We start from the raw sequence: 21,978 nt of genomic DNA, 5'->3' as shown, positions 1-21,978 counted from the left end.
AAAACTTAAAAATTCACTTACAAACTACAACCTATGAAAAAATTGACTTGAAATCAAAGTGTCCACTTTCTTTACAGTTTTATGAAGTATTGTACTTAATTCAAAAATCAACTAAAAAATTATAATATTATAAATCATAAATAAATTCAATAAATATCTATTTTGTTCATAGAATTTAACGTTGAAAGTAAAAAAAAAAAAAAAGAATTGTGAGAGACTTAAGTGCCAGAAACAAAACCAATCAAATTTTGCAACTGGAAACAATAATACTTCTATGTCTAATGTTCAAATTTTGACTTTTATGCCGAAGAAAATCAGGTTTCTGTTTCGAAAAAAATTCAAGCACGCATCGCGTGCGAAAAATTCTAGTTTTATATAAATTTACCAGGACTTATTAACTTATTTGAACTTATTAGACTTCACTTTGACTTTGTGAGAGTGTCTGACATTATTTTTTACTGAATTTAACTAACCTGAGTTCATTAGTCCTTTTTTTTTTTTACATGAGTTCATTAATCCTCAACATACCTTATCAAAACTTGTTTTTTTAAAAGATTTGAAAATAAGGTGAACAAAACAAACCATAAATTGATTGAAGTTTTTTGACAATAAGAATTGCTCACAAAATGCATGACCTCCTTAAATTATGATATAACAAGTCCATTTAGGCTACATTACAACACTCGCAACTCAATTTAATCAAGTCATATCAACCCACTTTTAAAACAAGCTATGTAAACAAAGTACTAGTTTGTAGTCATTGCTTTAACAGTTTAACTCAAACTCCATATTCATTAGTAAATACCAAATTAAATTTGACCTAGTGAAAAGGAATGCACCTTTTAATATTGAAGTTGGGGGTTCAATATATATTCCCACTAGAAGGCACATTGGGGAGCGAATTCCCTTATCCCTTCCCCCATTTCCAAAGTCATTAACCTGCTAAGGTCATGTTCTTTTAGACATTATTCTACTTCAATACACCGAAATTTAGTTTACTTTAGGGAATTTCCCATTGGTAACCTTGTAATTTTTCGGTTTCTCAATGACAACCCTGTGGTTTTCAAATTCCCAAAAATGACCTTGTATTTTAGTTGAATTCTCAAATGTGACTTTTTCCATTAAATATAATTTGTTAAATCAATGCACACAAATTGAGATATTTTTGGAATGCAAATTGAGGCGAATCTTATCATTTTTTGCGTATTTTGACCTCAAATTTAGCCCATAAAGTTCTAAAATGACTCCCAAAACCTTGACAGGGACATTTACTTGGAATAATTTGCAATATAGAAATATTTCGATTTGCGTGCATTATTTTGTGAGTCAAAAAAATTGCCCGGTCAAGGTTTTGGAGGCCATTTTAGCCCATTATGGGTCAAATTTGAGGTCGAAATTTGCAAAAAAGATTAGATGCCCCTGAATTTGCATTCCACAAACATTTCGATATGCGTTTATTAATTTAACGGTTAGATATAATGGAAATTTAACTGAAAGAGTCACAGTTGGGAATTCAGCAAGACTACAAGGTCATTTTGGGAATTTGAAAACCACAAGATTACTATTGGGAAACCGAAAAACTACAAGGTTAATGAGAATTTCCCTTTACTTTATTATAATAGTTCCGTTCAATTCAATCCAAAATGACTGGCCTAATTTGATTCACTTGCGAGAAGTTCTAACTCAATAGGTACATTCTTCTTACCTACCTAAGAAAAATCATCGGCAAATGTCAGCAATATTGGAAAATAAAACCTTAAACTGATGCCCCCCCAAAAAACAAATATTACATTTTTTAAAAAACGTATAATTATAATCCAAGCTACTAAGTATTTTCTAGAAGAAGTTAATACTCATGAGAAGGTCCATTTATGTAAGGGGAACTTGGTAAGCAACTTTCTCTAATTTGTGGGAATTGAATTTACTAGAAAGTGAGATTTCTCATATTTTTGTCAACCAAACAATACCGTTGTTTTCCACTTCTTAGGTAATTTTATGTCAACCAAACAACATAAGGAGAAAATACTTGACAAATTTTTTTCCCACCACAAACATCTCTTATAACATTGCAAATAAAGTTTCTAAAAATCATACCATTATACTACATTTTGTCTTGAAAATATAAATACTATAACAATACTATTTTCTTATATTTTTTATCAGCATGGATTAAGAGTAATTAACCGTCAAAGTCTGAGTTTCGATATAATGCATGCTTTATAATTTGAAACAAACTGACATTTTTTGTTGACCTTGAAAAAGAGATTCAAATGTCTAATAAGAACTAATAACTTCAGACTAATTCAGTTCAACAAATACTGACATTTGACATACTCACAAAGCCGGGTATAATAAACTCATAAGCTCATATATTACCAAAAAAAAGTTGAAAATATAGGACTCAGCTACATTAATAAACAACTAGTATCTTTTACACACGATGCGTGTGTGACATTGTGTGGAGGTGATTTTGTGAAAGTTTTAATTTAATCGTCATTCAAGTAATATTGTTTTATTTTTTATTTTCACTAGTGCAAATGTAAGATGTAACTGCTTTGCAGTTGTAGTGATCTTTTTTTTTTTTTTCTTTTTTTTTTATAGAAAAAGAGAGAATACAATTAATAGTTTTGTTCGATTATTAGGGGTATTTTAGGTAGAAAGGATGGACACCAAAAGGTCAATAGTTGCCAATAAATAGAGATTATTACTTCAAGGGTAATAAGGTAATAATAACAGTGACCATTGGTCTAGTAATACCCCACCATCTTCTTCTTTCTCCTCTCTCTGTCCCTTTTCTGTCCTTCTTCATCCCACAGCACCTTGCCACTCCTTCCACCACCACCAAAACGCCGCGTTTTGATCAGCAAACACGCCTTTCCGCCGTCGTTTTTACAATGTAAACCCTTTCGTCTTCTCTTTTGTTCATGGTTTTCAATTTCTGTTTTTAGGGTTTTATTTCTGTCAATTTCTCCCCTTTTTTTAGTGATCATCTCGAAATTCAACTAATCATGCAAATACATTTTACTTTTACATAGTTTTCATGTATTTTACTGTACTAATCTGCGTTTTTCCCCAATTTTTTGCGAAAATAGAGGATCAATATGAAGCGAGGAGCTGCAGAAGTTTGTACAGGTTAATTCACTCTTTTTTTTTTGTCAATTTAGTTTTTTTCCCGTCAAATTAGCTGTATATACATTTTTTCGCTGATATATTTGCTCTCCTTATGTTGCTTCTATGATTAGCGTTAATACTTAATTTTTGGGGGAGAGATTTTAGCTTTTTCATGAATTTTTCACTAATTTCATGATTTTTTCAGTAATTTCATGAATTTTGTTGATATTTTTTGGGTTTAATGAATTTGCAGCATGAAGGATAAATATGTAGTTGGAGTTTTCATTAGTATGCTTCTGTTGTGGTTTTTTTTTGGAAGAGGAAGTGGATAATCAACTAATATCATATCTTTATGATCTTACAGTAGTGCATTGTACTAAGATGAGTTCTTCATGAGGTTACTTAATCGTCGTTTTTTGGACTGTTTGATATTTTAGTGTAGTCTCAGATGACGAGGGATATGTGAGCTATGTCCAAACACGGTGTTAAATTATAATATGCAGGCCCGTCTCAAACTATATAGAGGCCCTGTGCGATCTCATATTTGAAGAATTCAATAATGTAGTAGCTCATCCATACTTCATATAATCATATTATGAAAAAAAATAGTCCAAATAAGTAGATAATTTTTTTTCTTTTTACTACTTGAACTTTCTCTATTTTGGACCCTCACAATTAAGGGGCCCTGTTCCATGGAACATGTTGAACATGGTAAAAGCCGCCCATGATAATATGCTAGGTTCTTTTTTGTTCCTGTCTTCCGTAGGACGATAGGATTGTTGAGAGGATGTTTTGTTTGATTGATGGTGATGGATGTAACCAAGGTCTCCACCCTTATTTTTAAAAATGTAGAGCTGATATGACAGAATATAGGGTTGATAGATATATATGCTTGAACTTTCAAGTTTTATAGATGGTGCATATGTAACCCGAACTTTTCTTTTACTGGAACAGATAGTTATGCTCCGAATAGCAAAATGATGAAGTATTCGAATGAAGGAGGTGGAGAAAGTGGTAGAATCTTTGATTATTCTGATCCATTCACAATTACAGATATGTTAGAAAGCATTAATTCTGGTAAGTACGGATCTGTTACAAAGGATGTTGAAGCACTTGTTGCACGAAAAATGCAGATTTTCAATTCTCTATTTACAATGTATCCTGATCTTGAATGCACATCACCGGGTGCAAGATACAATGCAAATGGAGATGTGATGAGTAAGGATATAGTTAATTTGGAGAATGTTGATGCTAAATCTATCACTACAACTCCTGCTCCTGTTTTAATAATTGAGTCGGATGATGAGGAAGATGTGGACAGAAAACCTTTCAGTCACTTTCAAGAGATTGCCTTTCCCAGGCCTCTGCCTACTATTGATCTCCTTACAGAGAGCTTGCTGGTTAGATTCCTCAATCCTTCCTTATTTAAGGACCCATATTACACCAATATGATGTTTTCTTTTTTTAGATTTTGTTAGGACTTTTCTTGATGCTTTCTTCCTTTGTAAAAGGGATGATTATTTGTGCATTCTTTCATGAAGTTGTTTTTCTGGGTTCAGGCTGACATGTTGTGAATATTGATTGTCCTGTTAAGTGTGTGTAGTCGTTAGTCAAAATGTGATATCAAATCGCAAATGTGGTTTTAATGGCATATACAGTCTGCCCAAGTTATCTATGTAACTCATTTTTAAAGGATGCACAAGAGGTTAAGGTATAATGAAAGCGCTTTTTGGACAAATACCCGCTTATTGACAATACATATCCCTGTATGGCATGCTGAGTAGGAATCAGCAGTCAAACCATCACGCAAAAGCAATCAAGGTTCAAGCTCAGTTTCGTATGCTGAATGACTCGTACATCAAAAGGCTGAGATTGTTGATTTGAAGCTTCTTACCTTTTGGTTTTTTCAAATAAATCAGGTTTAGCTTGATTTTCAAACCAACGTTGTTTACCTTTGTTGGCTAGGTTGTGCTGCAGTACCTCTCTGCCTAAATCAACCACCATTATACAAGTTGCATTCTCATAGTTGTAGACTATATTGCTCGGACTCAATTAACCATGTCCGACAGCTATTTCGATTATACAAGTTGCATTCTCATTATACAAGTGACCAAGTGTCCGCCTCAGCTATTTTCTGGAACTTTTTCAATTTTTTGGCCCAAAACAAAGTCCAAGCGTCCCACTCATGTACGAGTGTCGATAATCTGACACGGGTACTTAAGGTGAAATGAAGAGTCTGAGCAACATAGGTTATAGATTAAGAATGATTAAGCTTCCGTAGAACATTGATCACGAAACTCTTTGCCCTCTCCCATTTCGCCTATTGCATTGATAAAAAATTCTTGACTTGTTATCCACTCCTCCCCAAATATATGTCTTGACTTCTTATTGCTCGAAAAAGTAATAATATAAATCGTCTTGTCTCACGATTGCTACCTTTTTTTGTGCTATTAGCGCCCACGTGTGACTTAGAGCTAGCGGCTGATAGATGCTGCTCTTTATAACTCAATGTCATTGTTGTCCTTTTGGTTAATGTAAATCCGTCAAATCTATTTTCTTTTGGCATGTGATAATATATATAACAGGTTAGCAATCACATGGGCGTCAATACTCCCAGAGGAGAGGAGCAAAATATTGATAAAGTAAAGGACAAAGGCAGTTACGTTGGTGTCGAAGATGAGTTGAGTGAGGAAGATCATGGCCTTGTTGCTGAAGATGAAGACCTGTCTGAGATGTGGAATCAGATGAATTTTGCATTAGAATCTTCCAAGGTATTATTGTGAATTGTGAATTGTGATACTTGTACGATGTATGGCCGTGTTATGTGATTTTGATGTTTTATCTTTAATTTTTATTGCGTCCTTTTACCATTCTTTTTCTCTCTTGCTATTTTTGATAAACTTTTAATGCTAGTTGGAATCGACCTTTCTTCTGTATGTCAGTTCTTACTTTATAGGCATTGTGGCTGCGGTGAATTAAGTCTTAGATTTGTGCAATTTTTGCTTTAGAGCATTTGAAATGCCTGAGTTCTTATTTAATGCCATTTGCTTCCCTCTCTCTCTCTCTCTCTCTCTATATATATATATATATATATATATATATATATATATATATATATATATATATATATATATATATATATATATTATAATATATATATATATATATATATATATATATATATATATATATATAGAAAAGCTTGTTTGATGATGCATCCATGGTTATATGAGCAATGCTCAAATAGTTAAATGCCATGAACTTCCATAGTGTGAGACTGTGAACTCTGAAGTGTGCATTGGTGGTCAATAATAAATATTTGGATGACTCGAAGCTTCGTTCGCTATGTATGTTCTGCTTTGTGTCCCTTTTCCGGAAAAGGGTAGCACGAACAAAGCTCAACTACTTTTGGAAAAGGATGCTTACTTGTGCAAATTCACGAATTTGCTATCTATATGTACATCAACTTCCTTTCCATTCTTTTCTTTTTTGGGTAAAGGTTTTCTCTTTGTTCAATATAATCGAAGACAGAGAACTCTTGACTGTAATATACTAGCTTCCGGACCATGTGAAAGGAGGAGGAGGAGACAGTATTTGAAATTTTGATCTCGTAATGATTTGTATGTTGATGACTGTCTCCTGAAAATTGATGTTGCATTATATTAGGCTTTTTCTCATGCATTCATCATGCCTTGGGCCTTTCCTTCCAGCAGCTTCTTGGTTTATTCATTGATTATTCAGTAGCGACGAGAGGCCGAGTCTCTATTTTGTTTTGTCATTAATGACTATTGCCGAAATCCTTTTCTTGAACAAATATATATAATTTGTTCCTTATGTTTCTATTTGTAGGATGTTCCAGTTGATGAATCAGGTGATGAACCTTCAGTGGAAGAGGATGAGGGCTGTGATCATTCATATGTCCTCAAAGATGATATAGGCTATGTATGCCGCGTTTGCGGCGTTATTCAAAGGGCAATTGAGACTATATTTGATTACCAGTACATAAAGGTGTCAATTACTTTATGTTTTATTAATCTCACTACTCGACATGGTATCTGCTTGAAAGTCAGCTCCTTTTTGTCTTGTCTGGTATGTGGAAATAAGTTTGATTCTATTTTGGGGTTTATTCAAGCAGCTATTTCCGGTTGACGTTCTTGTGCTCATTGAACTCCACTCCCATTTTTATTTTTATGCTATAACATTGGAAACATTTAACATTACCTGGTTTAATAATTTTTTTTTTGGTCATAAAGATAGATTTTACTTTGCGGGGAAGCGAAGATGAACTTTGATCTAGATAAATCTAATTACAGATAGAGATTTGTGTCTGTAATCTGAAGATCTTTCTGCTTTCAGTTTTGAGATGTCAACTCTGAGTTAGAATGACAATTTGAGTTACGAATTCTAGTTACAGATGAGAATTTGTCCATAATTTGAAGATATCTAGTTATTGAGATGTGAGATGTTTATCTCAGTGTCAAATTGATAGTTTGACTTGTAATAAGTGTACGAGTTTTTAGGAATTTCTCATTGAATTCTCTGGGTAAAGCTTGAGGGGCAATTATGTGATTCCTTGATTACATAGGTCAGTGGTTTTATATTAATAGGGATGTTAATACTATACTTTAGGTAATTCTACATGGTAAAACAGAGGGACCAAACAGAAAAGCCTTTCTGTCTACGATCTACTTCATGTCTTTGTTTATGAATGCTTACTGTCCCGATTTTTGTTGTCAATGGTTTCCTAATTGATCTTGTGGTGCTAGATTTAATTCTATGCTACTTGGGATCACTCAGTTTACATTAAGTAACCGACTAACCGCGGTGGTGTATGAGCTATTGATATGGCACAGAGACATTTAATTTAAAATTTCAAAATCTGATTTTGACTCATACATATGTCAGACACAATTCATCTGTGATCACTGATAACTTATTTTGTCTTTTTATATAATCTTTTTGGGTGTGCGTCAGTGTCAGTTTTAGTATTGCCATTTGTTTGGTTGTATTGGTACTCTGTATTTCATATTTTTTGAGTGGAAGCTTGTATGGATTTTTGTTGATATGACCAGTTTTCTAGGCAGTGTCAGTATTAGTATTGGCTTTTGTTTGTTCGGATTGGCGCTCTGCTATATAGGTGGAGGTTTGTATGCCATGTATGGATTTAACTTAATACTATCACTTTCCATAGCATTCATCCAAAATTTTCACTTCAGGCTGCTCGAGTGAGAAGTTACAGGCCTGATTCACGTTCTAACAGAGACAATGATGATACCGACGTCAATTTGGATGGGCTTAAGCTGTCTGGGCATGATTTGGCTGTGGCTGAAATCTCTGCTCATCCCAGGCATAAGAAGCAAATGAAGCCTCATCAGCTAGAGGGATTTAACTTCTTGTTAAGCAACTTAATTACTGAAAATCCTGGTGGTTGCATATTGGCACATGCTCCTGGCTCTGGAAAGACTTTCATGATTATCAGTTTCATGCAGAGTTTTCTAGCGCAGTATCCAGATGCTAGGCCGTTGGTTGTGCTGCCAAAGGGTATTCTTCCTACATGGAAAAAGGAGTTTCAAAGATGGCAAGTGGAGGACATTCCTCTGCTTGATTTCTACTCCATGAAAGCAGACAATAGGACACAGCAAAAGGTAGTTCTCAAACAGTGGGTAGAGCAGAGGAGCATACTGTTTTTGGGGTATAAGCAGTTTTCTACTATTGTTACCGGTGACAGCTCATGCAAGACAACTGCCTATTGCCAAGAGGTACTGCTGAAGCGCCCTACCATTCTTATCTTGGATGAAGGTCACACTCCCAGAAATGAGAATACTGATGTGCTGCACTCACTTGCCAAGGTTCAGACTCCTAGAAAGGTAGTGCTATCTGGCACACTATATCAAAATCACGTCAAGGAAGTTTTCACTATCTTAAATTTGGTCCGTCCAAAATTTTTGAAGCTTGACACTCCTCGTTGCATAAAGAAACGTATCATGAGTAGAGTGCAGTTTCATGGGTTCAAGAAGCAGTTAAAAGGGGGGAATGTGGAGAGCAACTTTTTTGACCTTGTTGAATACACCCTTCAGCAGGATGAGGATTGGAAAAGAAAGGAGGCTGTTATTAAAGATTTGCGGGAGATGACTAGCAAAGTGCTGCACTACTACAGGGGAGACTTCTTGGATGATCTCCCAGGACTTGTAGACTTCACTGTTCTTCTTGGTCTGAGCCCTCAACAGAAAATTGAAGTTGACAAGCTGAAAAAGAGGGAGAAAACAAAATTCAGAAAAACTTCCTTGGGCTGTGCAGTTTACACCCACCCAAGGCTGAAGCAGTTTTCAGATGTTAATTCTGGTACTGAAAAACTTTCACTGCTTAATGATGCGAAAATCGATGAGCTTGTTGAAAGGATAGATATGAGAGATGGCGTAAAGGCTAAATTTTTCCTTAACATGCTGGGTTTGTGTGAAAGCTCTGATGAAAAGCTACTTGTGTTTAGCCAGTATTTGTTGCCTCTGAAGTTTCTTGAACGATTAGCTGTCTGTAGGAAGGGTTGGTCCATTGGTAAAGAGATCTTCATGATATGTGGTGATACATCTACTGAGCAGCGAGAATTACATATGGACAGGTTCAACAACTCCCCTGATGCAAGGGTCTTTTTTGGATCAATCAAAGCTTGTGGAGAAGGAATATCTCTAGTAGGTGCCTCTCGGATTATAATCTTGGATGTGCACCTGAACCCATCTGTCTCTCGCCAAGCAATAGGGCGTGCATTTCGACCTGGTCAGGAGAAGAAAGTTTATGCTTATAGATTGATTGCTGCTGACTCTCCTGAAGAGGAAGACCATCTAACATGTTTCAAGAAGGAACAAATTGCAAAGAGGTGGTTTGAGTGGAATGAGTACCGTGGAAGTCAGGATTTTGGGATGGAACCAGTTGATCTGAAGGACTCTGGTGATCCTTTCTTAGAGAGCCAGTGGCTAGCTGAGGATGTAAAGGCCTTGCATCGAAGGTTTGATGTTTTCTTCCTTCTTCCTTCTTTTGCTCTTCTGAAATGCTCTATATGTCCGTCCTTAGTTGTCACATTATCCCGGCCCTTTAAAATTAAGGATATAGCTTTATTTGACAAAAGAACCCCATACAAAGCTCATGTTATACATTAAAAAAATTATAACTTCCTCCATATCACAATAATTGCAACACTTTGACTTTTGCAACACCATATACCACACTAACTATATTATTTTACTTTTTTAGAATATGAATATTTTAATGTAAAACTTTGTTGGATTAGTCTCATATGTATATATTCAAAATTTTAACTTGTTATGTTTACTAATAGATTAATAACTATATTAATCGTCTCGTGCAACGACAAGCGTGTTGCAAGTTACAACTATAGTGAAACAAAGAAAGTACAGACTTTGTAGGGGTATATTAGGATATACAACTATAAACCATTACCATCTTGGAAATGTGACAACCTTTTATGGACATATTTAACTTGTCAATGCACCTAATACATGTTATTGTACTAATTGAAATATAATGGCCCTTGTTGTAGGTAATTTTCGCTTGTCAGTAATTGTAGAAGAATATGCTTGAAGATGTTCGTAACCTTTTGCAAACTGCACAGTAGTTTCTAGCAAAGTAGCATTACAAGGATGTACAAGGTACTCAAATTTGGAAAATCAACATTTTAACTAGTCATTTTGGTAAAGTTATACATGTTGATGACTGTAGCTGGATAGAGATCAGGTGTTATTCTGAAGTGCAGCGCTGAATCTTGTTGTAATGAAAATATGCATTTTGGTACATGCACTTTCATAATATTTATAAATTACTATGTTTAGATGAATCTGTTTTGCGTTGCAATGTTGAAGCATATCATCATATGCATGCCATTGGTCATTTACAGAATCATATTCCAAACATACGAAGACAGCATATGGAGAGCTAAAGCATATGAATTACAAAGTGATAGAGCTTTGATGATTCCATAAACTTACATTAATTACGGTTTAATTTTCTACAATTGGTACTACTTTTCTTTGAATTTGTAGAGGAAATTAAGGCGGACAACTAACATCATCATTTTGTACTAGTATTCAGGCGACAAATGTTTAGACCATGTTCTTTTGGACAAGTTCAGTTTAATTTAGTTCAGTTTAGCACTTTAGCTCACTTCAGTTTAGTTCACTTCAGCTCAGCTAGTTTTCTCTCACATTTCAGTTCAACCCAAAAAAAATAGGGCCTTATAGTTTGATTCCACCATATTGTTTCTCTCTTCTTCGTCCCAAACTATCCCCTTTTTTTTCTCCCTCTAACTCTAAGATTTTGCCATATCTTCTTAAGGCAGAGCTACACCTTGTTTCTTGGTGGTGATGATGAACAACCCAAAACTCCCATAATTACACTCCTCTTGTGGTTACTGTCAAACCAGTTAACTATCAAGCACCAAACATTTTGTCTCTAGAGATTGATTGACATCTTAACTTCTTGATATTCTCAATTAGTACTCCCTCTGTTTCTTTTTAATCTACACACTTTCCTTTTTAGTCCGTTTCTTTTTAATTTACACAATGTTGCTTTTTCTATTTTTTGTAACATATAACATCTACTTTTCTCCTCCTTTTCCACTCATGTCATTCACTTTTTAATATTTTAACCCATTCTTTTGTTTCTCATCTCACTTTTCAGTTTCTCCCTCCACCTTTTCAGTTATTCTCTCATACTTTTGTACTTCCTTCTTGATTCACCTCCAAAGTGAAGTGAGTAAGAAACGGAGGGAGTAGTTTAGTACATTTGAAGCAGTTTTTTTAGTAAAATTAGGCTGCAATAATCGCATTTTTTTGAGTTATTTCAGTTTGACTATTTACCATTTGAAGCCATTAAGAAATATAAATACTAGTGATGACTTTAATAGGTTGAAGAAAAATTCTGGACTCTTCTTAGCTGGTAGTTGGGGTCTTGGAGATAAATAATGTCAAAGGTAGGTGGGCAAGTGTAGGGCTTTGTTAAAGCTTGATATTCACTGAAGTAATGTACAAAATATACCTCATCTATTTCTTTTTAAGTGGAATAATTTCACTTTTGCACTAATTACATATATCACTTTGATATATATTGTATTAATATATAAAATAAAAGTTGTCATATAAAATGTTATTGTGTTTGTCTTAATGAATATATTCATAATAGTATTAACTTTTTTTTTTATAATTTTTACACATATATTAGAGATATTAATAATCAAATTTTTGCATTAACAAACGTAAAGATCAAAGCGCGGTTTTTATTGAAAAACACAGGAAATAAATAGTTATAGCTATGTAAGGCATTCAAGTGTACTACTGTACCAAATGTGCGATACATACTAATTTATTTTCTTTTTTGGGAGGTATATATAAATACAAGGTATCACTTCCTGTTACTCCAAATTGTAATCAAACTGATGGTGTTTGAGTGCAAAAGATTACATGACTCAGAGTGGAATTATAGTAATTTTTGTTACCTTTTCAATCAGTATCTAAAATAGCATGGAGGTAAAGAGGAGAGTTTTTGATAAATGATCATATGCTTGTGAAGTGTACCGCATAAAAATAGCCTTCAAAAGTTAATTCATGTTGAAGAATAGACATAGAATAATCTTTGTAGCTATCATTGAGTGTTTTTTTTTTCTCTCTGTCATAAAAAAGTAATTTCGAGATTAATAAGATGTAATTAGGTCTATTAAGATCATGTTCTTTTAAACTTATTTTCAATTCAATTTAATTTAATTACTTTTATTTCAGTTAAATTCAGCTTCTCCCATTCTAAAAAAAATGGCAATCCGACTTGTGTGGACCTGGTTCACACTAAAAATAGTGTGGACCAGGCCCAGGCACGTGTCCCGTTAAACAGTACTAACATACACTATATCATTATAACATACACTATATCACTTTAACATATACTATACCACTTTAACATACACTAGATCATTTTAATATACACTATATCATTTTAACACACACTAGATCACTTTAACATACACTATATCACTTTAACATACACTATATCATTGTAACATGCACTATATTATTTTAACACACACTATATCACTTTAATACACTATATCACTTTAACATACACTATATTATTATAACATACACTATATCACTTTAACATACACTATATCACTGTAACATACACTATATCATTTTAATATACACTATATCATTTTAACATATACTATATCATTTTAACATATACTATCATAAACTCACGTGATATGGATCGGGTGCACCCTAATTAGTGTGCACCGGGTTCATATTAGTTTTTTTGAAAAAATGAAGCCTAAGTTTAAGGGCCCGTTCTCAGCTTTGGACAATACTTTTACTCTCACATATCACTATTCATTTCAGTTCAGTTCAGCTCAATTCAGTTCAATTCAGCTGTTTTATGCCGAAGAGAACATGTCCTAAGCTACACATATACTCTTCCCGTTTCATTTTAATCTACACACTTACACTTTTTACGCATGCCAATGTAATATTTTGAGGATATATATCTTTTATTATATATTTGTAAAAATTATAAAAGATACATATTAATAAAATACATGTTATGATGAGTCTAATAAGATCCCACATGATTATATTTTCATTCGCGTATAAATCATAAATTATGATCAAAATAAAATTTATGAATAGTATAAAATATTAAAGTGTAACAATTAAAATGAAACGGAGACGAAATTCGATTGATAAACTAGCCAAGTAAATTTCAACTCTGTAAGACTGAACTCCGAAGTCCCAGCTTCAGACAGTTCAAATCCTTAACTGTACCGTCGGTCGCTTATTCACCGGCATATCTCACGCTCACCGCCAAAACACACAAAATCCATATCTACCCAAAAACACAACCCACCATAAATATTACTTTTCAAAATTTCAGACAAAACCCCCCAAAAAATAAACCCCAATTTCACTCACATACTCATCTTCTCCTCTCTTTCTCTCTCTGCAACATACAAACCTCACTAAACTCTTTCTCTCTCCACCTGAAAAACACACACTCTCTCTCTTTCTCTCTCCTCCATGGGTAAACCTCGAGCTTCCAAACGCACCCTTGACACATTTACCATTAAACCCCTCAACAAAATCATCAAACGTAACTTTCTCTCTCTAAAAAAATTCTCTCTCTCTTAAAAAAAACTCATTCTTTTGTTTCTCTCTCTAGAAAAAACTCATCCTTTCTCTTTCTCTCTCTAAAAAAACACATATTTTTGTTTCTCTCTCTAGAAAAAACTCATATTTTTGTTTCTCTCTCTAGAAAAAAACCTCATCCTTTTTTCTTTCTCTAAAAAAACTCATCCTTTTTTCTCTCTCTACCAAAGAAAACCATCATTTTTCTTTCTCTCTCTAGAAAAAACTCATACTTTTGTTTCTCTCTCTAAAAAAAGATCACTTTTTTTTGTTGTATGCAGCCGGAGACTGTGTGCTGATGAGGCCGGCAGAAGCGTCGAACCCGTCCTACGTGGCGCGTATAGAGAGGATAGAGACAGACGCACGTGGGATAAACGTGCGTGTGCACGTGCGGTGGTATTATAGACCAGAAGAATCAATTGGAGGAAGAAGACAGTTTCATGGTTCAAAAGAGTTGTTTTTGTCTGATCATTTTGATGTTCAAAGTGCTGATACTATTGAAGGGAAATGTTTGGTTCATAGTTTTAAGAGTTATACTAAACTTGATGCTGTTGGAAACGACGACTTCTTTTGTCGTTTTGAGTATAACTCTTCTACTGGTGCTTTTAATCCTGATCGTGTTGCAGTGTCTGTACTCTCTCTTTCTCTCTCCTCTTTTTTTGGTTTTTTGAATTAGGTTTTTTGGATTTGTATTTTTAAAATGTGGGTTTCTTTTTTTTTTTTTTTTTTTTTTGAAATTTGATGAGAAATTTGTGAATTGAAGAGTGTTATTAGTTGGTTTTGTTTGTGGGTTTGGTTAGTTTAGTTGAAATGGGTGTTTGTTTGGAATTTTTGTGAAATGAGTTTGTGATTGATTGGTTGGTTGATCATTGATGTGGTATATTGCACTTTTGATGTTTTTTCTTATGTGGTTGAAGTGAGGTGAAGTGTAGGGATTTGTTTTGTTTGATTGAATCGAATCGACGAATTAATGGAGTGTGAATTTAGGGTAATTAGTTGGGTTTTGTATGGTTTTTTTGGTGTATTTTTATTGTTTTTAGAAATTATGATGTGTTTGGATCTCCTTATTTTGGTGGGGGGGAAGGTGAGTTTGCATTGTTGTTGTAATCTGACATGGTTGAGTTGTGCTGATATGGAAATAGGTTCAGTATTATTCAGTTGAAAAGGGGTGAGGGGAACTGTTAGGAGTTATTTCCGGTAAGCAGGAAAATAGCTTTGATTTCGACGAAGGAATATTTGCTCCCAGACTCCCAGTGATAACTTGAGTTAATGTTTTGTTCTTTGATTATCTGTTTTTGGGATTAGGATGGGTTAATTGGTCATCATTCGAAGAAAACGTATTTGATTTGGGGTTTTCCTGCTACTTTCTTGTTTATTTGAGTTTTATTGTAGAACACGTGGGGTTTTGTTAGATTTGTATAGTATAACTGAAGGTTTTCTGCTGTTTTGGATTGTTTTTGCAGGTATTGCAAGTGTGAGATGCCATACAATCCGGATGATTTGATGGTCCAGTGTGAAGGATGCAGTGATTGGTGAGTGTCAGTTCTGATGATTTCATCTTTTGATATTCCAGTGTGTGGTTGTCTTTTGTGATGTTATGATTGTTTTATAGTGGATAAGTTGCAATTTTTGCATTGAACTTCTTAAGAATTAGTTCCGAAGTGTTTGATTTTACTGGAGTATTAAAACATTGGTTCTATCAAGTGATCACATGTGTAATTGTCATTTGGTAAATAGTGCTGACACTCTAGTGCTGAACTTGGGAGTTGAAACTTCACCGAGTTTGGTGGAGAGAATAGTTTTATCTTGCTATTGGTTTTGATATCGCCGTGCAACAATTTGTATAGAATACTGAGCTTGATAAAATCTTATGATATATTAATCAAAATTGGGTCTTTGAAATTCTAAAGCTGACAGGATCACCTTGATATGCATACTAAGGTAAAAATTTCTTGGTATGTTTGATGAATAACATTTATAATGACTCTTATGCAGGTTTTCGGCAAGAGGAGTATTTATAAATCCATCAACCAATTTCATAATTCTGTAGTCTGTTCACTGTTGTATATTTTCTGCTTATTTGGGCTTCAATTACATGCCGTTAGGCGTTAAACATGCCTAGGTAAATGAAGATGTTGTTGCATAGATATGTAGCCATGTGAACTACATACAAGAAAATTAAGGCTCTTGTGAGATTTTCTTGGCAAATATTGCCAAAACAAAAGTAGCAACTTCGTCAGAAATTGTGCTATATTATCACATTAGCGTATCTGTCAATTAAATCTCTCTTTTGGTGTTTTCAAGTTTGTGTCATGTCTTCCCATCCTCCCTCTGATACTGTAAATTGGAGTGCTGCTGTCAGAAATTGATGGAAAGAAGAGAAAAGAAAGTTGAAGATCTCATCTCAAAACTGATGTTCTGTTTCCATGTATCCATGACTAACAATGCTTGGTGGGATGCAGTAACTAATGTAATAACAATGCACCTTTTGCAGAGCTACATTATTCACCCTTTATTGGATGGATTTGATACCAACGCTTCTTGGTCAAGCATAAACTGTCAAAATTTTATTGCATATGTAACTTGTAAATTAATAAACAGTGCTATACTGCTATTATTAGGCCTCTTTTACCTCCTCTCGTTAATCCTCGGGGCTTTGCTTGTTTATTCAGGTTTCATCCTGCTTGTATAGAAATGACGGCAGAAGAAGCTAAAAGACTTGATCACTTCTTCTGCCAAAATTGTTCCTCTGACGATCCAAAGAAGTTGCAGAACTCACATGCTGCCTCTAGACATTCTGATACAAAGGTATATTAATTGCTTGTGTGATGACTTTCTATTGATTCCCTTAGGTGTACTACACAGAGATGGGAAGTAATTCCTCCTCTTTAAGATACATATTCCATTTGAATTAATTACGTAGAGAATTAGCTGCAAATGATAAGTTATGCTGAATAAAACTGGAATATGTAGTTGGAAAGAGGGAATTGGCATTTTGTACAAAGCTTTTGAACATGTGAGCGCCTGATTGCATCGAAATCAATTGCTAGATCTAGAATATGACCTAAATTGGAGTAGTGGCCCTTTTAATTGAGTACAATTCATATTAGAAGAATCAGCATGAAGTTGTAAGTATAAATAGTTGTGCATGATGAGTAAACTGAGAGGAAGGAAGACATCTTGAAGTGTTGGTCTTGCTCTTGAAGCTTGGATGTTTGGTGGCTGTCTGTACTCTGTATTGTCTCTTCAGGTACATCAGTACATGAACTGTGGTTACTTGTAACTTTGGAAGCTGTCGGTGAAGAAGGAAATGTATGAAAGCAGGAAGCAAGAGACTATAACATGCTTTATGCAAGACTAATGAATGATTAAGCATGTACCCTCATTAAATATCTTTGAGAAGAAGCCTTATGCTTTTAGTTTTATACATTAAGCTAAAAAGTATTCCACTTCGTAGATATCTTGTTTACATCTTTTTTGGCGATTGGAATTGATAAATCACATGGATATTCCTTTTTTTTTGCCTTTAAGATTGAGGAATCCCCATATGAGGTTGGTTTTGTTACTTATGTGGTGCGTTTGATGGAAGCCTCAACGGGTACATCTATAATTAACCTTTTTCTTTCATTTTTGCTATCTAACTTCAATTATAGTAGAGAAACTGGACTAAAATCTAACAGCGGTAGTAAAGAATACAATGGATTTGAGCTCTTCTGCTCATGGTTTTTTTATTAGTAAGCATGGGGAGTGAATTTTGACACTGTGTGTATGCTGTTTGCGGATAGGGATGGGCAAGGGTAGGGTCTGGGTCGGGTCCACCTGGACCCTAGACCCGAACTCTATTTTTTTTAGACCCGGACCCTAAGGGTCTGAAAAAATTGGACCCTGACCCGAACCCTACCCTTAGGATCTGGAGGGTCCAGGCCTAAATTCTTTATTTTGCCAAATTTTCAGCATTATTAATATCAATAATCATCTGAAATTCGCATGAAACAAACACAAGAATTCGCATGAAACAAACACAAACATATAAATTGAAAAAAACGAAACAAACACAAACTTATAAACTGAAAAAACAAAACAAAACAAACACAATTCATAAACATATAAACTGAAAAAAACGAAACAGACACAAACATACAAACTGAAAAAAAAAAAAACGAAACAAACACAACTTACATAAGAGTTCATAATGGGTGTTTTAGTTTAACTTTTAGTCTTTCAGTAAATTAGTTTGATTTTTTTAAAAAAAAGTTAAAATGTATATATTAAATAAGTTTAGGGTCTAAGGGTCGGGTCTGGATCCAAAATTTTAAGACCCGGACCCTAAAGAATTTACCCGGACCCAGACCCTTAGGGTCTGAAAAAGTTGGACGCAAACCCTTAAATTAGGGTCGGGTCCAACAGGGTCTACGTAGGGTCCTGGACCCATGCCCATTCCTATTTGCGGATGATACTATATTGGTGGACAAGATTAGAGATGGGTTAATGCTAAATTGGAGTGATGGAGGCGAAATTATAATCTCAACGGTTTAGGCTTAACTGGATTAAAACTACATACATGGAGTGCGATTTACTTATGAGAGAGTCAATCGAGGATGTGGTGACAATTGGTGATGAGCTCTCATAACTTAGTGTTTTAAGTACTCCGGGTTAAATTTATTCTTTTGGCTAAGACATACTCAGGATATAGTGAGGGTGGCTCAAGTGGAGAGGAGAAGTTGAGCTTTTGTGCAACCCTAGTTTACCTATAGGGCTAAAAGAAATTTTTTACAGGTTCAGCATGATTATATGCAAGTCCTCTACTTTTGAAGTGTTTTGACTTTGATATTCAGGAAAGATCATTAGAGGAATATGGGGGTAGTAGAGATGCGTATGTTGAGTAACACCATAAGAGATGGAATGCTAAATGAAGATATTTGGAAGATTGGAGTCGTGGATCAAATAAGAGAGACTTTGCTTTGGTTTGGGGATATGAGATGTTGATTAGATGGTGCGTAGTTAAGAGTACTAGAGAGTTGGGATTATGGAGATTTAAGAAGAAATTGGGGACACTAGAGATGACTTGAATAGAGGATGTATGAATGATATGAATAAATTGGGTTTGCTGCAAGCCTGCACATCACTTGACACAAGAGAAAAGGGCAGTATATTTATGTGAACGACCGCCAGAGATAATTTGTTGTCGCATGCACCTGGCAGTCTGGCACCATCCTATTGGAATTAAGGTTTTGGGAATGTTGATGGCGATATACAGCTACTAAGACCATTCTCTTAAAATGGTAGAGTTGATAAGGCAAATCTCTCCGAATTCTATCATCATTTTATCCATCTTGTCATTTTTATTGTTCTCAATGCATTAAACCCTCTGAATTTTGATATGTCCAAGCATGCTTCATTTACTAGCCTAAGGTTATAATTAGCAAAGATGGTAGCTGTATATTGAATCATACTTTTTAAATTGATCTCCAATTAATTAATTATGTGGCAACTTGCATGTTAGTTAGGATGTTGTTTATTTAGGAGCATGTAGCTTATCTTTATACGTTCATTCTCTTTCTGGATGGTGATCTCCCAATTCTCGATCCTCTTATTTGCTTGCTCCCGATGTTATTCTCATTTAGTGTTTTTTTGTTTCCTTGCTATCCTTTTTTTTGTGGGTTTTGGGACTGAGCTCTGTTATATACATCTATGTCTACTATCTGATACCAAGATATCAGCTGTAACTGGAGCATTGTACATGGACTCGTTTTTTTTTGTTAGGAGTATAGGAAAGATATTGCAGGACCTTTGTCATCTATCATCTGTGCTGAAACCAGCTTTCTCATTCGCTATTGGTGTTGTCCCTGAATGCGCTGTTTTTGAGCTTAATTAGTTTTCGCTTGTCTTTTAAGCTCATGGCACTATTAGGATAATTCAGCACAACTGAATATGGTGTATGGCAGGGGTGAAGCTATTTTGGGGCCTAAGAGGGCCATGACCCTGATTATAATAGGCTAAGAAGATTAAGGAAGTGAAAATATAAGTTGTTTTATTGGTAAACCCCCCCCTCCCCCCCCCCCCCCCCCCCCCCCCAACCAAGCCTGGCTTACCCCGTGGCGTATTGCAATGCATATAATCTATGCAATGAGTGGTTGTTACAGTGCTGTTTTCTCGTTTGGCTTCTCTTTTGCAAATTGAGCACATATGAAACTTATCAAATCATTAGGATAGGTAACCTTTATTGTTGATGGATGTAACTTGTATGGCATCAGTGCTCGTCAATAGCTCAATATAAATTGAAACCCAAATCTATTCTATCAGAAAACTCTAGTCTTGGGTGCTTCTAAGTGTGTTTAAATAGGGGAATTTGAAGGAGAAGCGAGGGAAGGCCGGAAGGGAAAGAGAGGTGTTTTACTTTCTGTTATTTGGAAATAACATGGGGGAAGAAGGGAATGGAGATGATTTTAATTTCATTCCCCTCTTATTAACTACATTCCACTAGTGTTGGAATATAGATGGAAGCTCATTCTTCCCCCAAACTTTCCCTTATGTATTAGTGTCTTGTAATGACTAAAGGATATATAAAGTTCATGATGCTTTACCTCTTTGGCTCATTTACTATTCTGCGGTCTCATGTTTCCAATTTTGGGTATTACAGGTGGACACAAAACGGCGTAGAAGAGGATGTATAGCGATGGGAGTGAGATCATGAGTTAGGTGTATATTTATTTTCTTTCTGATGGACCTCGGTAGCCATCAAGCAAACAGAGGTTTTAAAAGTTGCCAGTTTCTTATAGAGGGATTGCAGCTTAAACGTGAAAACTTAGATAAGTAGCGCCTTGTTTCTTTTGAAGGCCGAGGATGTCTTCCTGTAACACCATAAAGTTATTAGATATTGTGTTTTAGTCTGATTGTTGGCCTATGTTATATATGAAGAAATTGTAGGAGAAAGGTATTTGATGTAGTATGTGGAGTTGCTAAAATGCACATATTGTATGTTGGTTAATAACCCGTGCTACAATTCATGTAAGCTTCAACGCGACAAAGCTACCTATCGTGAATTGGGTGATACGATGAAGAATTGCTCGTAGAAAGGGCATAACAAGAAGCAAAGAGAAATGGTTCCATGATGGAGGTATAACTTTGTAGTGTAATATAAAGTATCGTTGTTTACATGAGTAACTGAGAAAGCAAAGGGGGAGATTCTTATATTGTAATTACATCAAGCAAAATAATTCAATGGGTTCTTATGCCCGGAAAAAACTGTACTCAAATTGCATGGAACTTATGCCACATATTTGAGCAGAGTTGTTTCTGCTCGTCTGCTAAATGAATAAGGTAAAAGCCAATAAAATTTCCTTTGTTGTACGATGTAGCGCTGTGATGCCGATAAGCCAAGTTCAAATCTAACAGGTTCCTCTACTGAATAGGCCAATTACATATATTTTAAGTGTTCGAGTTTATTTATAGCATAAAACAACATACAATATGGGTTTAGGTACCCGAAAAGAAATATTCGAACCCATTTATTGTATTTGGATTTTTTTTACCGACAAAAATACATACCCGAAAAGAAATATTTGGCTCCTTAGTCCTTGCACACTATAGCATTTTATGACTTTGTTACACTATTTGTCGTACACTATTTATAGCATAAAACAACATACAATATGGCTCCTAAGTGTTTGAGTTTAGAATTGACTGAAAA

The 21,978-nt window shown here is 34.8% G+C and overlaps 2 protein-coding genes across 3 annotated transcripts; both read left to right on the top strand.

The window, feature by feature from the left end:
- Window positions 1-2,717: 2,717 nt before the first annotated feature.
- Window positions 2,718-10,957, top strand: LOC104904306 (protein CHROMATIN REMODELING 35). Its single transcript, XM_010692523.4, has 7 exons — window positions 2,718-2,896; window positions 3,093-3,132; window positions 4,066-4,511; window positions 5,697-5,882; window positions 6,961-7,119; window positions 8,328-10,111; window positions 10,664-10,957. The coding sequence occupies exons 2-7, from the start codon at window positions 3,102-3,104 to the stop codon at window positions 10,665-10,667; spliced, it is 2,610 nt and encodes an 869-aa protein (XP_010690825.1). The 5' UTR covers window positions 2,718-2,896; window positions 3,093-3,101; the 3' UTR covers window positions 10,668-10,957.
- LOC104904307 (chromatin remodeling protein SHL) lies at window positions 10,664-21,154 on the top strand. Of its 2 annotated transcripts, none has more exons than XM_048636600.2 (5): window positions 10,664-10,772; window positions 14,570-14,915; window positions 15,752-15,820; window positions 16,961-17,096; window positions 20,929-21,154. In XM_048636600.2, the coding sequence occupies exons 2-5, from the start codon at window positions 14,587-14,589 to the stop codon at window positions 20,980-20,982; spliced, it is 588 nt and encodes a 195-aa protein (XP_048492557.1). In that variant the 5' UTR covers window positions 10,664-10,772; window positions 14,570-14,586; the 3' UTR covers window positions 20,983-21,154. The 2 variants fall into 2 exon arrangements, with proteins under 2 accessions (XP_048492557.1, XP_010690826.1); XM_010692524.4 differs by lacking the exon at window positions 10,664-10,772 and adding an exon at window positions 14,027-14,253.
- The last annotated feature ends 824 nt before the right edge of the window (window positions 21,155-21,978 follow it).

Source organism: Beta vulgaris, chromosome 9 (genome assembly GCF_026745355.1).
Source record: "Beta vulgaris subsp. vulgaris cultivar EL10 chromosome 9, EL10.2, whole genome shotgun sequence".
NCBI classification, from domain to species: domain Eukaryota; kingdom Viridiplantae; phylum Streptophyta; class Magnoliopsida; order Caryophyllales; family Amaranthaceae; genus Beta; species Beta vulgaris.
This window is presented reverse-complemented; position numbering and strand designations above follow the sequence as displayed.

Excerpts from the sequence above, each read along its gene's own strand:
- LOC104904306 (XM_010692523.4), top strand. The coding sequence starts at position 3,102 with ATGAAGCGAGGAGCTGCAGAAGTTTGTACAG. Across the intron at positions 3,133-4,065 it reads AGCTGCAGAAGTTTGTACAG|ATAGTTATGCTCCGAATAGC; the intron begins GTTAATTCACTC and ends TTACTGGAACAG. Across the intron at positions 5,883-6,960 it reads TTGCATTAGAATCTTCCAAG|GATGTTCCAGTTGATGAATC; the intron begins GTATTATTGTGA and ends TTCTATTTGTAG.
- LOC104904307 (XM_010692524.4), top strand. The coding sequence starts at position 14,181 with ATGGGTAAACCTCGAGCTTCCAAACGCACCCTTGACACATTTACCATT. Across the intron at positions 14,254-14,569 it reads CCTCAACAAAATCATCAAAC|CCGGAGACTGTGTGCTGATG; the intron begins GTAACTTTCTCT and ends TGTTGTATGCAG. Across the intron at positions 14,916-15,751 it reads AATCCTGATCGTGTTGCAGT|GTATTGCAAGTGTGAGATGC; the intron begins GTCTGTACTCTC and ends TTGTTTTTGCAG.